We start from the raw sequence: 13,770 nt of genomic DNA on the forward strand, positions 1-13,770 counted from the left end.
AAAAAAAAAAAAAAAAAAAAAAAAAAAAAAAAAAAAAAAAAAAAAAAAAAAAAAAAAAAAAAAAAAAAAAAAAAAAAAAAAAAAAAAAAAAAAAAAAAAAAAAAAAAAAAAAAAGAAAAAAAAAACAGGAGCGTAACTAATTTCTCGATTATGTACCACAAACTTATCGCGGCCCGAGGTCCTTGAAAATTTTCGGGGGGTATGGGTGAATATTGTATTTCGCTCACGCGAGCACCGACCACGTGTATCATGTAGTACAGTACGAAAGAAAAAACACAAGAGGAAATATTAACCACGAGCTAAACACATCACGGCCGGGGCAATACGCGAAACTTTACGCGAATTTTCACGTGCTTGCGAACGAGCTTTATAACTACGGCGTTGATGAATTAACGCTTCGTGGCAGCTCTAGCTCTCTACTGTACTAAAAACTTTGCTTTATTAATACTATATTGTGTGCGTACATATGTGACTGCTGCTGCTACGATTATATATATCGCGAGGAAGTTCCAAGCGCGTTGAAAAAAAGAGAGAGAGAGAGGAAGAGATTATTCAAGCTGGCGTTGGACCAGCAGCAGCAGCAGCGGCAGCGGCAGCTATGTGTATAATGGCACAGTGCAGCGCGCCCAAAAACATATGCGAGCGTGGAAAGTTAAACAAGTGGCATTGTTGTCGTGGATTATTCAATACTAAATCCTTCACGGGCTTTTACGCGCTCGTAAATTCCCCGGTGATTTGTCGCGCTCGGATAAAATCGTTAATTGCTGCTGCTGCTGCTGCCGCGAGAGAGAGAGAGGGAGAGGCAACTTTTAACGATGCGCAAAAACTTCCGAGCAGTGCACCGTCGATGATAAAGTCTTGGCTGTATCGTGTATATAAACGCGCGTATATATAGCGCAACGGATTCAAAAAAGGGGGGCTCCTTTGTTGTTCTTTCTCCGTGTATACGCGCGTGCGTGTACCAGATCGTGTATAATGAACAGATTGGTACTTTTATCTTGTGCGCGCAAAATTTACTCACGCTCGGCGGCCTGCTGCTGCAGCGAACTTCCTCGACGAGATGATTATAAAATTTTACGCATAAATCAGCGCGTATAAAAGGAAAGCGGCTGCTGCTCTGCTCTTCTATGTGCGTGTGTTCGAGGGTCGAGAACGCGCCCTCCTTTGCAAAAATAACGAAGCTATATAAGAGAGCAAGAGCGTACTCGCGCTTAATCTCGTATTATACAGTTTTTTATGGCGAAATTTTTGGTCGGTACGCGCGTAAAACTCTTCCCTTTTATGTATTCAAAAGTTTCGAATGAAAATTTTAACGCGCCCGTCAAAGGGTATCTCCTTTTTTTCCTTCTTTTTTAACATTGGTCAACACTGGATGTGTTTTCATCGACTCAAACGAATTCTTTTAAGAGCGATATAACGATCAATTTGGTATTTAAAAAAATTATTATGCATGACATTTTAATTAACCTGGAAGAGAAGGAATATGTATCCAATTTCTTAATCTTTACTTAATCTCAAAATTTGTTGTTTCTCTTTCGGTTGAAATAGAATTCGGTCATACACCATCTAGCGGTGACCTGTGAACTATTGTGAATATATCTGATAAAAAGACGAGAAACACGGGAAATTTTCAACATGCTTATCTTAATTCTCCATACTTTTCAAACGTTTCTTTTAATGCATCGAAATCAAATCTCACAAAATAACAGCAGTACTAAAATTTTCATTTAAAAATTCACCCATTGGTCAAGTAAATAAGCAGAATATTTACATTAATTTTAATGCTAGTAGTACCACTCTATTTGTTTTCATATTGGCACTTCACTTTTCACTTTTGTTATTTTTAAGTAAACGTAACATAAAAGGTCATGCCCGCTTGAATATTCCGGTACGAACGTCCCTCAAAAGTACTTGAAATTTACAAATATTTTTTGTATCGTAGATTGCTCTTTTAGGATTTGCTTTGAAAACGATTTGTAACGACGAAGCAACGACAAGTAAACTTTTTTATCGCTAACATTTTTGGTATTCAATCTAAAATTCCTGTACAAACCAAGAGAATTTCATTTTAAAAAAATGTTCCTCTCCACATAGCACCACGAAAACCAAGTAGCCTATTAACGTCATTTCTACGCAAAAATTAATCATAGAAAAAGGTATCATTCTCTCATTAATATGAATTATACATGCTTTCGAAAAATTTCAACCGTGAGCTATCGCACGTAGTTTCGTACTCGTCGAGATATGCAATATTAAATACACGACGCCCTCTTTGCTCTGAGCGCGAGAGTAGCGCGTATAATATTTTCACGCTGCCGCGTTAAAATTTACAGAAAAAGTTTTCTGGTATGGAATTGTTCATCCTCCTCCTTCTCCTTCGCGATACCTTAGCCCGCCGCGCTGAAATTGAACATTACTTATTCACTTTGGTATCGCGGGGCGCGGGGCTCCTCTCTCTTTTTCGATCCTCTCTTACCCTCTCTTTCTCTCTCTCGTGTGCAAATGTACCATTACGAACGGGAGCATATGTGCGTCGCGCGTCGTCGTCGTCGCCGTCGATCTTCGTGTGCAACGCCTACTAGGCTAATAAAATTGCCGCGACGATGTGTTAATAATCACCTTCACCTTGCTGCTGCCGCTGCTGCCTCGACTACTACTCAATCGCGTTACACGCACCCAGCCGCGAGACTCGCAGTCGCCTTGAACAGCTCTCTATTTTAGCCCGTTCATCATTTCCTGTATATATATATATATGCGTTTGCGTGTGTGTGCGATCGCAATATAATAATACGCACACGCGCCATATTACGATTCGCGCTTCGCTCGAATGTCCAGTCCCGCGTTAAATTGTTCATTAATCATTCGCAGGGATCCGTACCGTGAGATCATCCTCTCCTCGTGTCCTTTGTGGTTTTAGCGGTATCCAGCGCGCAGAGAAGACCTCGATTCCGCACGGACGACGCGTAATTACAAATGCCTCGAGCGACGAATTAAAAATCACGATATTAAAAATATCAAAATGACAATTCGTACTTATAGACCTTTCGATCATTCGTGTGAAATCGAATGTGCACAATTAGCAGCTGCAGAGCTCTCATTATGCGTGCACCGGCACATGCATACGGCATATACGCACAATGGCGTCGATGATCCAAAATGGGTTAATTATTAAATTTGGATTAATTAGGATGCGCGCGCGATTCTCAATCGAAGCCTCGCTGCAAGCCCGATGATGCATCGTCATCGTAGCTGTATATGCGGAGCTTCGAATGTCACTTTATTATTGTCATTGATATATGCGTGGCGCTAAATTAAGCCTCGACCCGCAGCAGTCGTTGTAAAATTCATTCGCACGAAAGAAAAAAAGCTCGCTGGTCCGCAAGCTCGTGAATGAACAATGATCTTCAAATGCGTATTCTTCAAAGTTATATTACAGCTTCGCAGCAGTAATGTTTGGTAAATTGGTAAATTAATTTCGCTCTGTTAATCTCCTGCAAATATAATTGCATTCTCTGTTCTCTCTCTCTCTCTCTCTCGGACAAGGCAGGCACGTGACCGAGGCCTCCAATACTATATATAACGACTACGCACGCACCTAGATTGTCGGTGCTCCTTGTAAACGCAGTACGGAACGTATAGTAGCTGGCAGCATTCAAATTAACCTTCGCTGCCTACATCGGCACGAAATAACTTTCATTTTCTATGGTATTATATACACACGCTGCTGCTGCTCTTGATATTGACCTTCGCGTTGTTGCTGCCGGTGCTATTTTTCGGTACATAAGCAGAAATTGAAAATCGAAGCTTGTTCAGCAGCAGCAGCATCCGATGATGATGGTTAATTAACGCACGTAGCCGTGTAACTATTGCGCGATTGATTGGATTTTAATGTAATAATAAATCCAATTTATGCTAGTTTGTACGTCAATGACGCAATCGGTGTGTGTGTGTGTGTGTGTGTGTGTGCGTATAATATTTTAGCAGCCGAGACCCGGCACGTGCGTGGCCCGGGAAAATCGTACACGTTGTAACACACCGTCCGCGAAAAATAAGCCGAAACTACGTAGTTTTCTGAATTATTGAAATGATTTCGGCGCGGGTACGCACTTCAATCTCCGCGCGAGCTGCTTATCAAAACCGCGCACACATATTGTAATGAGCTTATCGTAAGCTTCCGCGCAAAATTTCCAATTTGAGAAATGATTTCGCCCGAGTAATCACCGTATAAATAATTTTCGCGTTTTGGTATTGCGCAGTAGTTTCGCTGTTTTCACTTTCGCGAACTCGCCACGTGTGTGTGTGCAGCTGGACCAACTACGCATCAGTCCATAAGTAATCGAGATCAATCTTACGTCAGCCGTGACCGGCGGCGCGTGGCAGAGCACGCGCGCGCGCGATAATATTAAAATTTTCGATACGCGCCGTTTGATTATGCCCGTGCACGACGCGTTATTCCACGTTTTGACATTGAATAATTTAATGGGCCGCGATCGGGCTTACCGCTGCCTCGAAAAAGAGCAATCTCGGCGTCGGCCACATAATGCACAGGCCGCGAACTCGTAAATTTTTTGATACGTCGAGCTGGTATATTACAGGAAATCAAGCTCGGGTGATACTTTTCGCAGAAAAAAAGATTTAATTGTTCTTTTCGCTCTGATAGTCGAGACGAGCTCGTTGCGCAAAATTTTTTCTCTCTGCCTTCGTACCATATATAGACACACAATTGCGACGCGAGGGTAAAAAAAGGGAGAGAGAGAGAGATAGGAAAATATATCTAACGCGTTTTTGCTCTAGAATAGTAGTAAAAACGACGACGACGACCAAGTCGTTGCATTCATTCGGCAAAATTTTTCCATATTACGTGGGCTGAATTTTAAGCTCTTCTCTCTCTCTCTCTCTCTCTCTCTCTCTCTCTCTCTCTATCCCCGATGTACAATGTTCGCGGACATAAACGGGTAATTTTTCTCTCTCTGTCGGAGTGTCTGTTATCGTTTTTTATTCCCTCCTCTCTCTCTTTTTTTCTCATTCTTCTCTTTAGGCAACAGAGGAGCTTTTATTGATACTTACATACTTACAAATCGATGGTTATTATTTGGCTACAGCAGGGGATGGGTGAGAGGAATTGCGAGTAATTCAACGATAGGGTCAATTTTCATGAATAATAATTTTTAGTTTGTATTATTGCCGATTCTTCCCTTTTTTCCCCCTATATTTATATAACGACCCACTCTGGTAAAACGAAGATATTGCAACGTGCGCACAATTTATACACCGTTCTGGCTACGAATACAAGATTGACCTAAGAGAAAAGTTATTTAATCGTAACGTCACTTCTCTTGGGTACACATGCCAGCTGTGAATCCTCCTGAAATATATTCAAAAGTCAACACACTCGAAGAAATCGCGCCAAGTTGGGTGGGCTCTGGCTAGAAGTATGACAATCGATATAACGTTTCGCGGGAATCGAGCGAGCGCGACTTGGTCTTTACAATTCAAACTCCAGCTCCATCTTGGCCGTTGTACGGCGCTTGGTTAGGCTCCGGTTAAAACCTATGCTCGCTGCGCGCACGTATTATTATTCATACGTACGACGACGACGACGACTTTTCCTAACTGTTCCTCGGAATCGATTCATTATTTAATTTCGCAACCTTCCTCGCGCATAAGCGAGCTTTAATTCGTGTTTATTACGACGCGCGCGGAATCAGGGAAAACAATTAAGTTTCTGCACATCTGCACGCGCGTCGTGCGACTCTTGCAGCGTGTGGGTATTATATGAAAATCATCATTATATTAAACGCGAGTATTTGCGTTCGCTGGGTAGTAGTAGCTTCGAGAGCCGTAAGCTAGGCCGTGAGAGAGAGAGAGAGAGAAAGCTGCTGCCTGGGAAAGAGGAGGAGGGCAAAGGAACATTATATACATATTCAAATTGAAATGGAAATTCAAGGATTAGAGCGTGCGCGGCGAGGGCCATGCATGCCGAGCTTCTGCTGCTGCTCCAGCCTAGGCCAATGTATTCATGGATATATCATAAGGCCTATATATAGCCACACGCGGGGCTCTCAGCAGAGAGCTCTCGCTCTGCATTATATCATATCTAATAATCATAGCGTAATAAATATCAAGTACATATGCGCGATAATTGCTTCGAGGGTTAACAAATATAATAATTAATGATTTATTTTCTGCGTGCAGAAAGCCCGACTGGCCCGCATCCGTATCGCCAAGGCGTCGAGCGGCGCGGCCTTCGTCAGCAAGAAGAAGGCGGCCGAGGCCCGGCTGGCGGCCCAGGAGTCCGGCCTCGAGCTCGACGACAGCTTCAAGCAGGAAGACATTTTCGAGCTGCAGCATCATCATCTGCTGAGGTGCCTTGAGAAGACGACGGTAAGTTGCGATGAACAAATCTCATGATATATATATATAATGTATAAACCGCTTTTTGTATGATATCTGTTCTTGAATAATATATCGTAGTGCCATTAGATCGGCGTTCTTCTCTTTACAAAAGAGATAGAAAGAGATGCCGATGTCTCGCTCGACTATAGAGGAGAGAAAAGAGCCTTACATAGCGACGACAGTCACTTTGATCAAGTCGACAAGTTGGCTTGGCTTGGCTGCTGCTGCATGTTATATATATCTAGGCCCACGACGACTACGCGACGGTCGATATAAACTGAAATTCTCGCTCTCTTCGCGTATACGTATAAGCTTCTTACGTACGCTCTACCGGGCGACTCTCTCTCTCGTCATTGTACTGCGACGAGGCGCGCACCCAAACCTATATCTTCTTCTTTGTTACACGTATATGGGCTATATCACGTGAACTGTCTTTCCCTTCTTGGATCACAGTTGGAAATTGATTTTTCATATTTTATTCTGCTTTCCAAGGTTGAGTATGAAAAAATTATTGAAACATGATTTTTTATGTAAAATTTGATGAGGAATTTGCCATCCAAAATCATATTCATAACCACCAAATCCCTAAATTATTAACAATCAGTCTCAAAGCCAAAAATAAACATGTTCGTATCCAGCGATACGGCCAATATTGTAATATGTTCATCGACACTACCAAAGCTCCATTCCCTTCAATTTTGGTCATCGGCAGACAAACAGACTTCATTATTGAGCATCATATGTGTCAATAAAACATGGGGTTTCTATAATTTTCCTTGATTCTTGACTTTTATCATGCTCAATAACGAAGTCAGTTTGTCTGCCGATGACCAAAATTTATCAGAAGTGGTATTTTGATGTATTGATGAACAGATTAGAATATTGGCCATATTGCTGGATACGAACATGTTTATTTTTACCACTGAGGCTGAATTTTAGAAATTAAGGTATTTGGAGGTTGTGAATATGATTTTTCATAACAAATTTCTCATCAAATTTTACATAAAAAATCATGTTTCAACAATTTTCTCATATTCACCCTTGGGAAGCAGAATAAAATATGAAAAATCAAATTCCAACTCTGAGCCAAGAGGCGAGGACAGTTGACGCGATATAGCCCATATATAAACAGCAACGGTACATGGAGATGTATAGATGTACATACTTGCGAAAGCCGGATGAATTTAAAGATACCCATTCGTTTGTTAGAAAGTATATATACATCTATACCATACTACTATACCACACGCGTAGGATACATAACGAAATTAAATACCTTAGGCTATATACGAGCGAGAAGAGCCCACCCGGAAATTAATCTCCACCGCCGCCGCCGCGACTTCGCGCTCGCAGATATATATACATAATATCGATGTATTATATAACGCAGTGGCAGTGGCTGCTGTATCGATCGCGAATCGATTCTCTCTTTCTCTCGCCCACGTATATATAGATACCCCAGCCACACTAGCCAGTAGTAGCTTATTCGCGGCCCGGGCTTAACCTTAGCCCCGGCTCTCGCGGATACAGCAGCGGTGCTTATCGCCCTCGCGCTATACTGCTACCTTATAAGCGTAAAACGCGTATACGGTACAGTACAGTCGGGATCCATCATCCTTCGACTGCTGTGCTGCTGTGTTTATTCGTCGCTAAGTACACACAACGGCTGCAGCAGGGCAGGACAGGGCCACTCCGCTGTAGCAGCAGCAGCAGCAGCTCGAGTATAATAATACTTGCGCCCAGCTCCGGCGTGTAGGCGTGTGCTGCTGCTGTACTTTACTCCTCGATGTATCTCAATCATTCGTCGCTGGGGTATATATGTATAAATGTGGATCTGTATGCGTCTGTACCCATATCACTCGACGTTGCAGATATACGTTAATAATATTATACGATAGTGTATACGACGCATGCCATATATATCGTTTATTAACGCGCGTTAGCGGAAAATTTATATATGGGGCAAATTTCCTGAAGTGTCCTAGCGCTCTGCCGCACGGCATTTTTTGGCCGAATCTCTCAATTTCTAACTCGCTGTAAAAGTATCAAAACGCCCCTCAAAAAAATAACTAACTAATGATTTTGATAGGAAATTTCCTCAGCTTTCTGATGGTGAGGTCCGATTTTCCAGAATTTTCCATTTTCCCCTCGGAAAATGCAAGTAAACATTCAAACTCGAATATCTCGAAAAACGCCACTTTTTTTGCATTTTTTATTGTTTTAATCGAAAGATGAGGTCTTTTTACATCGGATATGGTAGTTTTCAGAGTGTATTTTTGATGAAAACTAAGGAAAATACGGGAGGCTTTAATTAGCGCTCGGCCGCTCAGCGCGATTTCGAGCCTTGCGCGGCTCGCTGTAACTTGTAACTCGCTCTTATGACATTGTGATTTGGCTGGAAAAATTATTAAACATATACTTTCGATAGGAAATTTTGTCAGCTTTCTCATGGTGCAGTCGAATTTTCCGATAATTTACATTTTCATTAGAAAAAGTAGAAAATAGATCTTCAAGTTCATTTTTTTTGGTGGAAATGTAAATTATCGGAAAATCCAAAAACACCATAAGAAAGCTGAGAAAATTTCCTATCGAAACCATATGTTTAATAATTTTTCCAGCCAAATCACAATGTCATAAGAGCGAGTTACAAGTTACAGCGAGCCGCGCAAGGCTGGAAATCGCGTCGAGCGGCCGAGCGCTAACTAAAACCTCCCGTATTTTCCTTCGTTTTTATCAAAAATACACTCTGAAAACGACCATGCCGATGTAAAAAGACCTCATCTTTCGATTGAAACAATAAAAAACGCAAAAAAAATGGCGTTTTTCGAGATATTCGAGTTTGAATATTTACTTGCATTTTCCGAGGGGAAAATGGAAAATTCCCGAAAATCGGACCTCACCATCAGAAAGCTGAGAAAATTTCCTATCAAAATCATTAGTTAGTTATTTTTTTGAGGGGCGTTTTGATACTTTTACAGCGAGTTAGAAATTGAGTGATTCGGCCAAAAAATGCCGTGCGGCAGAGCGCTAGGACACTTCAGGAAATTTGCCCCATATATATTAGTGCTATACGAGTCGGGACTTGATTATAATTGCATCCAGACATAAACGCATAATATATATGTCCGAATTCGATCACCTGCCGTGCATCGCAATCTTTTTTTCGCGCAGGGGGAGGGGAAACATTTCCCGGGGATGCACACTTCGGTAATAAACCAGAATTTCTGCGAGCTGGCGCGCGTGCGACGAAACGACCATACGCAACGTAGGGCCGGGGAGGAGGTGGCGATAAACAAAGCTCTGCGTTTCGACGCAGCTGAGCGATCACTGCCTGCCACCACGACGAGAGGTTCGATGTGTATAAACGTGGTGGAATATGCAAAAAGTCGACATTCTCGCGCAAGCTCGAACTCGACTCTCTCTCATTCTCTCTCTGCCTGAAGCGCAGTATTTCGGTAATTAATTCAGCCACTCTTCGACAATTTCATTTCACTCTTGCACCCGGTTTCATTACCATTTTCGCCTCGGCTTCCTGCTGCTGCAGTCGTTTTTCCACTATGTCAAGAGATATGTGTGTGTGTATATGCGCGTCCTATGCTAATGATTGTTTACGATGGAGAAACATGCTGCAGGGGATGGGCGCATGCATTTTATTACAACGACGCACTGCTCTCTCTCTCTCTCTCTCTCTCTGCATTCACAGTGTCTTATACTACGCGTAAAATTTAGTCCGGGATAAATCGTCCAGAAGTTTTTACTCTTTTAACTTCTCTACATGGAGGAAAAGAAAGTAAAATATATGGTTCCCAAAATTTCCTCGATGAAATTCGGACGCGTTTCTCGAAATTCATGCTGGATACTTAACTATCCTGCGGTTGCGCAACTTTGGCGATAATAAAGATATAATATTCCGCCGAGAGAGAAAGCGAGACAAGTGTGACGCGCGCGCGCGAGAGAGCAAGTTCCTTTGATCTTGAAAATGTTCTTTTTTTATTTCAAAGTCTCGCGTTTCGCGCCGGAGTCAAATAAGACGACGACGACGACGGCTGCTGGCGCGTGCGCGCGCGCGTGGGAATTTACGACTTGGCCGTGTGTCGCGCGGCGCGTTTTGAACTTTTTTTTTCTCTCGTACTTTTCTCTACTACTCGGATCAAGTTCAATTTCTTACTCTTTCATCGCGCGTAGTTATCGCGTGTACTGTCACTGGCTTTTCACATTTTTTTTCTCTCTTTCGTCGTCTCGTCGTCGTTTCGTGTACCGAGCTCAGTTCTGTGCCCTCATTATATTTTCTCAAGTTTTTACTTCCGAGCGAAGCCGTTTTCTCGGATACGTTGTACGATGTATATATAACTCGAGAAACGAGACATGTATCTCTTTTGCGACAAAGGCTTAATCGTATAATCAGTTTAGCTAGACTTTATTATAATAAAGCTATACTGCAAGTAGATTCGTGAAGTGTGTATTTCGGGCGCGTCTTCCAATACGTCCTATGAGCTATTTTACTGGTTTAACGGAAGTGTTGAATATTTTGACGCTGTTTTATGACCATCGAAAAAGAATAGAATTTTTAGAAGAGTAACTTTTTTCAAAACCTTGCTTCGGCTTATACATTTATTTTGAATTTGCCACTTGCAGATATACAGATTTAAAGGTATTCGCCATCTAACGGTAGGCACGTAAAGTTCTATTTTCATTTTTTTGAATAAAGTGGTTGAGAAATGGTCGAAGTCGTGTTTGAAACGGCTAAATAGTCAGTTTTAGGTCCGTATAGAGAGACTGCGCATTGCAATGGTAAAAAAAACTTACTTCAACTTATATAATTATTTTGAATTTGTCACTTGCAGATTTGCAGATGAAGGTACTCGCCATATATAGGGACTTTAGGTTCTATAATCATTGTTTTTGATAAAGTGGTTGAGAAATAGTCGAAGTAGTGTTTGAAACGGCTTGATGGTCAGTTTTAAGAAATTAGCAATGGTTGAAGCACACAGAGCTGTACCACAAAAAAACTTACTTCAACTTATGAAATTATTATGAATTGGTCACTTGCACATTTGCAGGTAAAAGTAGTTGCGATTTATCGGTAGCGACTTAACTTATCTTATTCATATTGCTTGTAAAATGGTCTAAATAGTTTGAAAGGGCTAAATAATTCTAAATAGAATTTGTGTCAAAAAAAACATTTGTGGCAAAAACATAATTATACCAAAAATCAAATAAAAACCAGTCAATCAATCTTGATTTATTCTAAAACATTTCAAACTATTATTTTTTGATCATCGTGCAATTGTTAATGTTGACCATTTCCATCAATGCAGAATTTTTCCAAAGGAGACATAAGAAAAAAAAATTAAAAACAAATAAATGAAAGAGGAAGCAAACGAGTGGGAAATATATATACGTTCATATACGTACGAATCTGCGCGCATACAGCGCGAGAGAAATAGCAGTACAACGACGTGATATAAGTCGAAAAGTCGTCGTTGTCGTCGGTGCGCTACACAGCTATAGCCCGAAAGAAGTGTCTAGCGCGCATATATCAGTGTCTCGAGTGTGTATACGTGTGAGTGTGCGGGGGGGGGGGGGGGGGCGNGGGGGGGGGGGGGGGGGGGCATCGCAGCTCACACAGTCGTCGTCGCTCGGGTCCCTCAACTCTCCCTCCTATATCATATATATTCTCTCTTTTGGTCTCTCTGCCTGTAGCATTGCAACACACACACACACACACACACATCTGTGCAACTGCTCGACAACGGTCGATCTCATTGTGCGCGCATCTTGCCGCCGTCGCCGCTGCCGCGCGCGCTTCTAAGCTTCCACCTAGTCGTCGTCGTTCGTCGACACACTTAACCCAGATAGCGCGCGCGCCAACTTTGACTTCCGCCCTGATAGTGCAGTGGCTTTCCATCCTCGCCGACGACGACGCTCGACGCTCTATGCGATATGTGTGTGTGTGTGTGTGTGTGTGTGTGTGTGAGAAACGCGCAGCTAGACATTGGGCAGGCAAGCGAGCGAGGCGATGGGCGGCGAGCTTTAAAGGGTACTATATACGATCTTCGGTGTGCAATGCACTTGTGCAGTCGAATTCCTCGATATCTCTCGCTCCATAGTGTATTAGTAGTAATATATATGATGCAGAGACTGCTGCTGCTGCTGCTGCTGCTGGGGTAGTTGATGCGCGCACGATTGGTTCGTTATAATAATGCGCTCGCCCCCCCCCCCCCCGTCGGTTAAACGGAAGTTATTTTACATCGATCCGTATTATTACAGGCGATCGATCTTCTTCCTTTTTTCACGCGTATCTAAAAGTCCACGTGCGTATATCAGGCATACATATATACACGAATTTGTTGTACTCGTGCGCGTTGTATCGTATATCGCAGACGGAATCCACTTTGAGAAACTGCCTATGCAGCTGTCTATTGTTTCGCTTCCTTTACTCCGTGTGTGTGTGTATTTTTTTTTTCATCCTTTTGCCTTCTCTTCTTTTAAACTGCGCTGCAGCGGCGCACGCCAGAGAGATATATTGGAAAAGTTTTTTCTACATAGACACAAGAGCGCGCGTATAGAGTATATTTTCTCACGCTCGAGTTCTTGCTAAGAAACTTGTATATATGTATATGAATGACCGGTCTCGAGAAGTTCGTACGTATGCGCTGCTGCTGTCCTGCAGCGCGATAATATTCATACGTATATACTTTTCTCTCGCGCACTTGGCGATACGCGAGACGACGACGACGACGCGTGTCGGCAATTTCGAATGCGATCACCGGTGGTGCGCGCGTGCGACTTCTATCGCGACAAACGATATTTACAATAGTTTGGCAGCCGATAGGAAGCATATGGAGGAAAAAAAGAAAAATAAAAGAAAAGGATGACGCGGGTGAAAATGTCGACGTATCGAAATGGCGCCATGCACGTAAATATATTATGTACATACGCAATTCGGTATTCCCTCGGGAATTATTATATACGGAGATGTGCGATCGTCAATGGCGTTTTATCGTCGCATACATCTAAACGTATCTCGCGCTAATAATAATAATTTGCCACTCCGCCTGGCCGCGCGTATATGGCTCTTTTTAAATCGATTTACGGCCTCGCTCACACACACACACTAACACATATGCATGCGCGCACATGTACGGCAGTTATAACGGCTGCTCCGTACTATTTAACTGTATATAGATAGATAGATATGGGTCTGCTGCTGCAGCGTACGTGTGCATTGCGAGTCATTGCCACAAGGCATAAATTCTGCTTAGCCGAGCGTGCACGCGGCGGCAGCGACGACCACTGCCATAGGCCACCCCCGACCCCTCTACCATATATATGTGTGTGTGTGTGTACCATTAGTGTCGCAGCCGGAAAGAA

General features: G+C 42.5%; 1 protein-coding gene across 5 annotated transcripts in view; it reads left to right on the plus strand.

Annotated features, from left to right (window-relative positions):
- The window catches only part of LOC106656540 (potassium voltage-gated channel protein Shal), a 107,379-nt gene that overhangs the window by 71,152 nt on the left and 22,457 nt on the right, over window positions 1–13,770 (plus strand). For all 5 annotated transcript variants that reach the window (XM_023462136.1, XM_014377572.2, XM_014377569.2 and 2 more), the window contains exon 3: window positions 6,196–6,384. In XM_023462136.1, coding sequence (XP_023317904.1) covers window positions 6,196–6,384 — 189 coding nt within the window. The remainder of the gene's footprint in view (window positions 1–6,195; window positions 6,385–13,770) is intronic.

The sequence above is a fragment of the Trichogramma pretiosum genome, unplaced genomic scaffold (genome assembly GCF_000599845.2).
Source record: "Trichogramma pretiosum strain Unisexual culture from Peru unplaced genomic scaffold, Tpre_2.0 scaffold20, whole genome shotgun sequence".
NCBI lineage: Eukaryota > Metazoa > Arthropoda > Insecta > Hymenoptera > Trichogrammatidae > Trichogramma > Trichogramma pretiosum.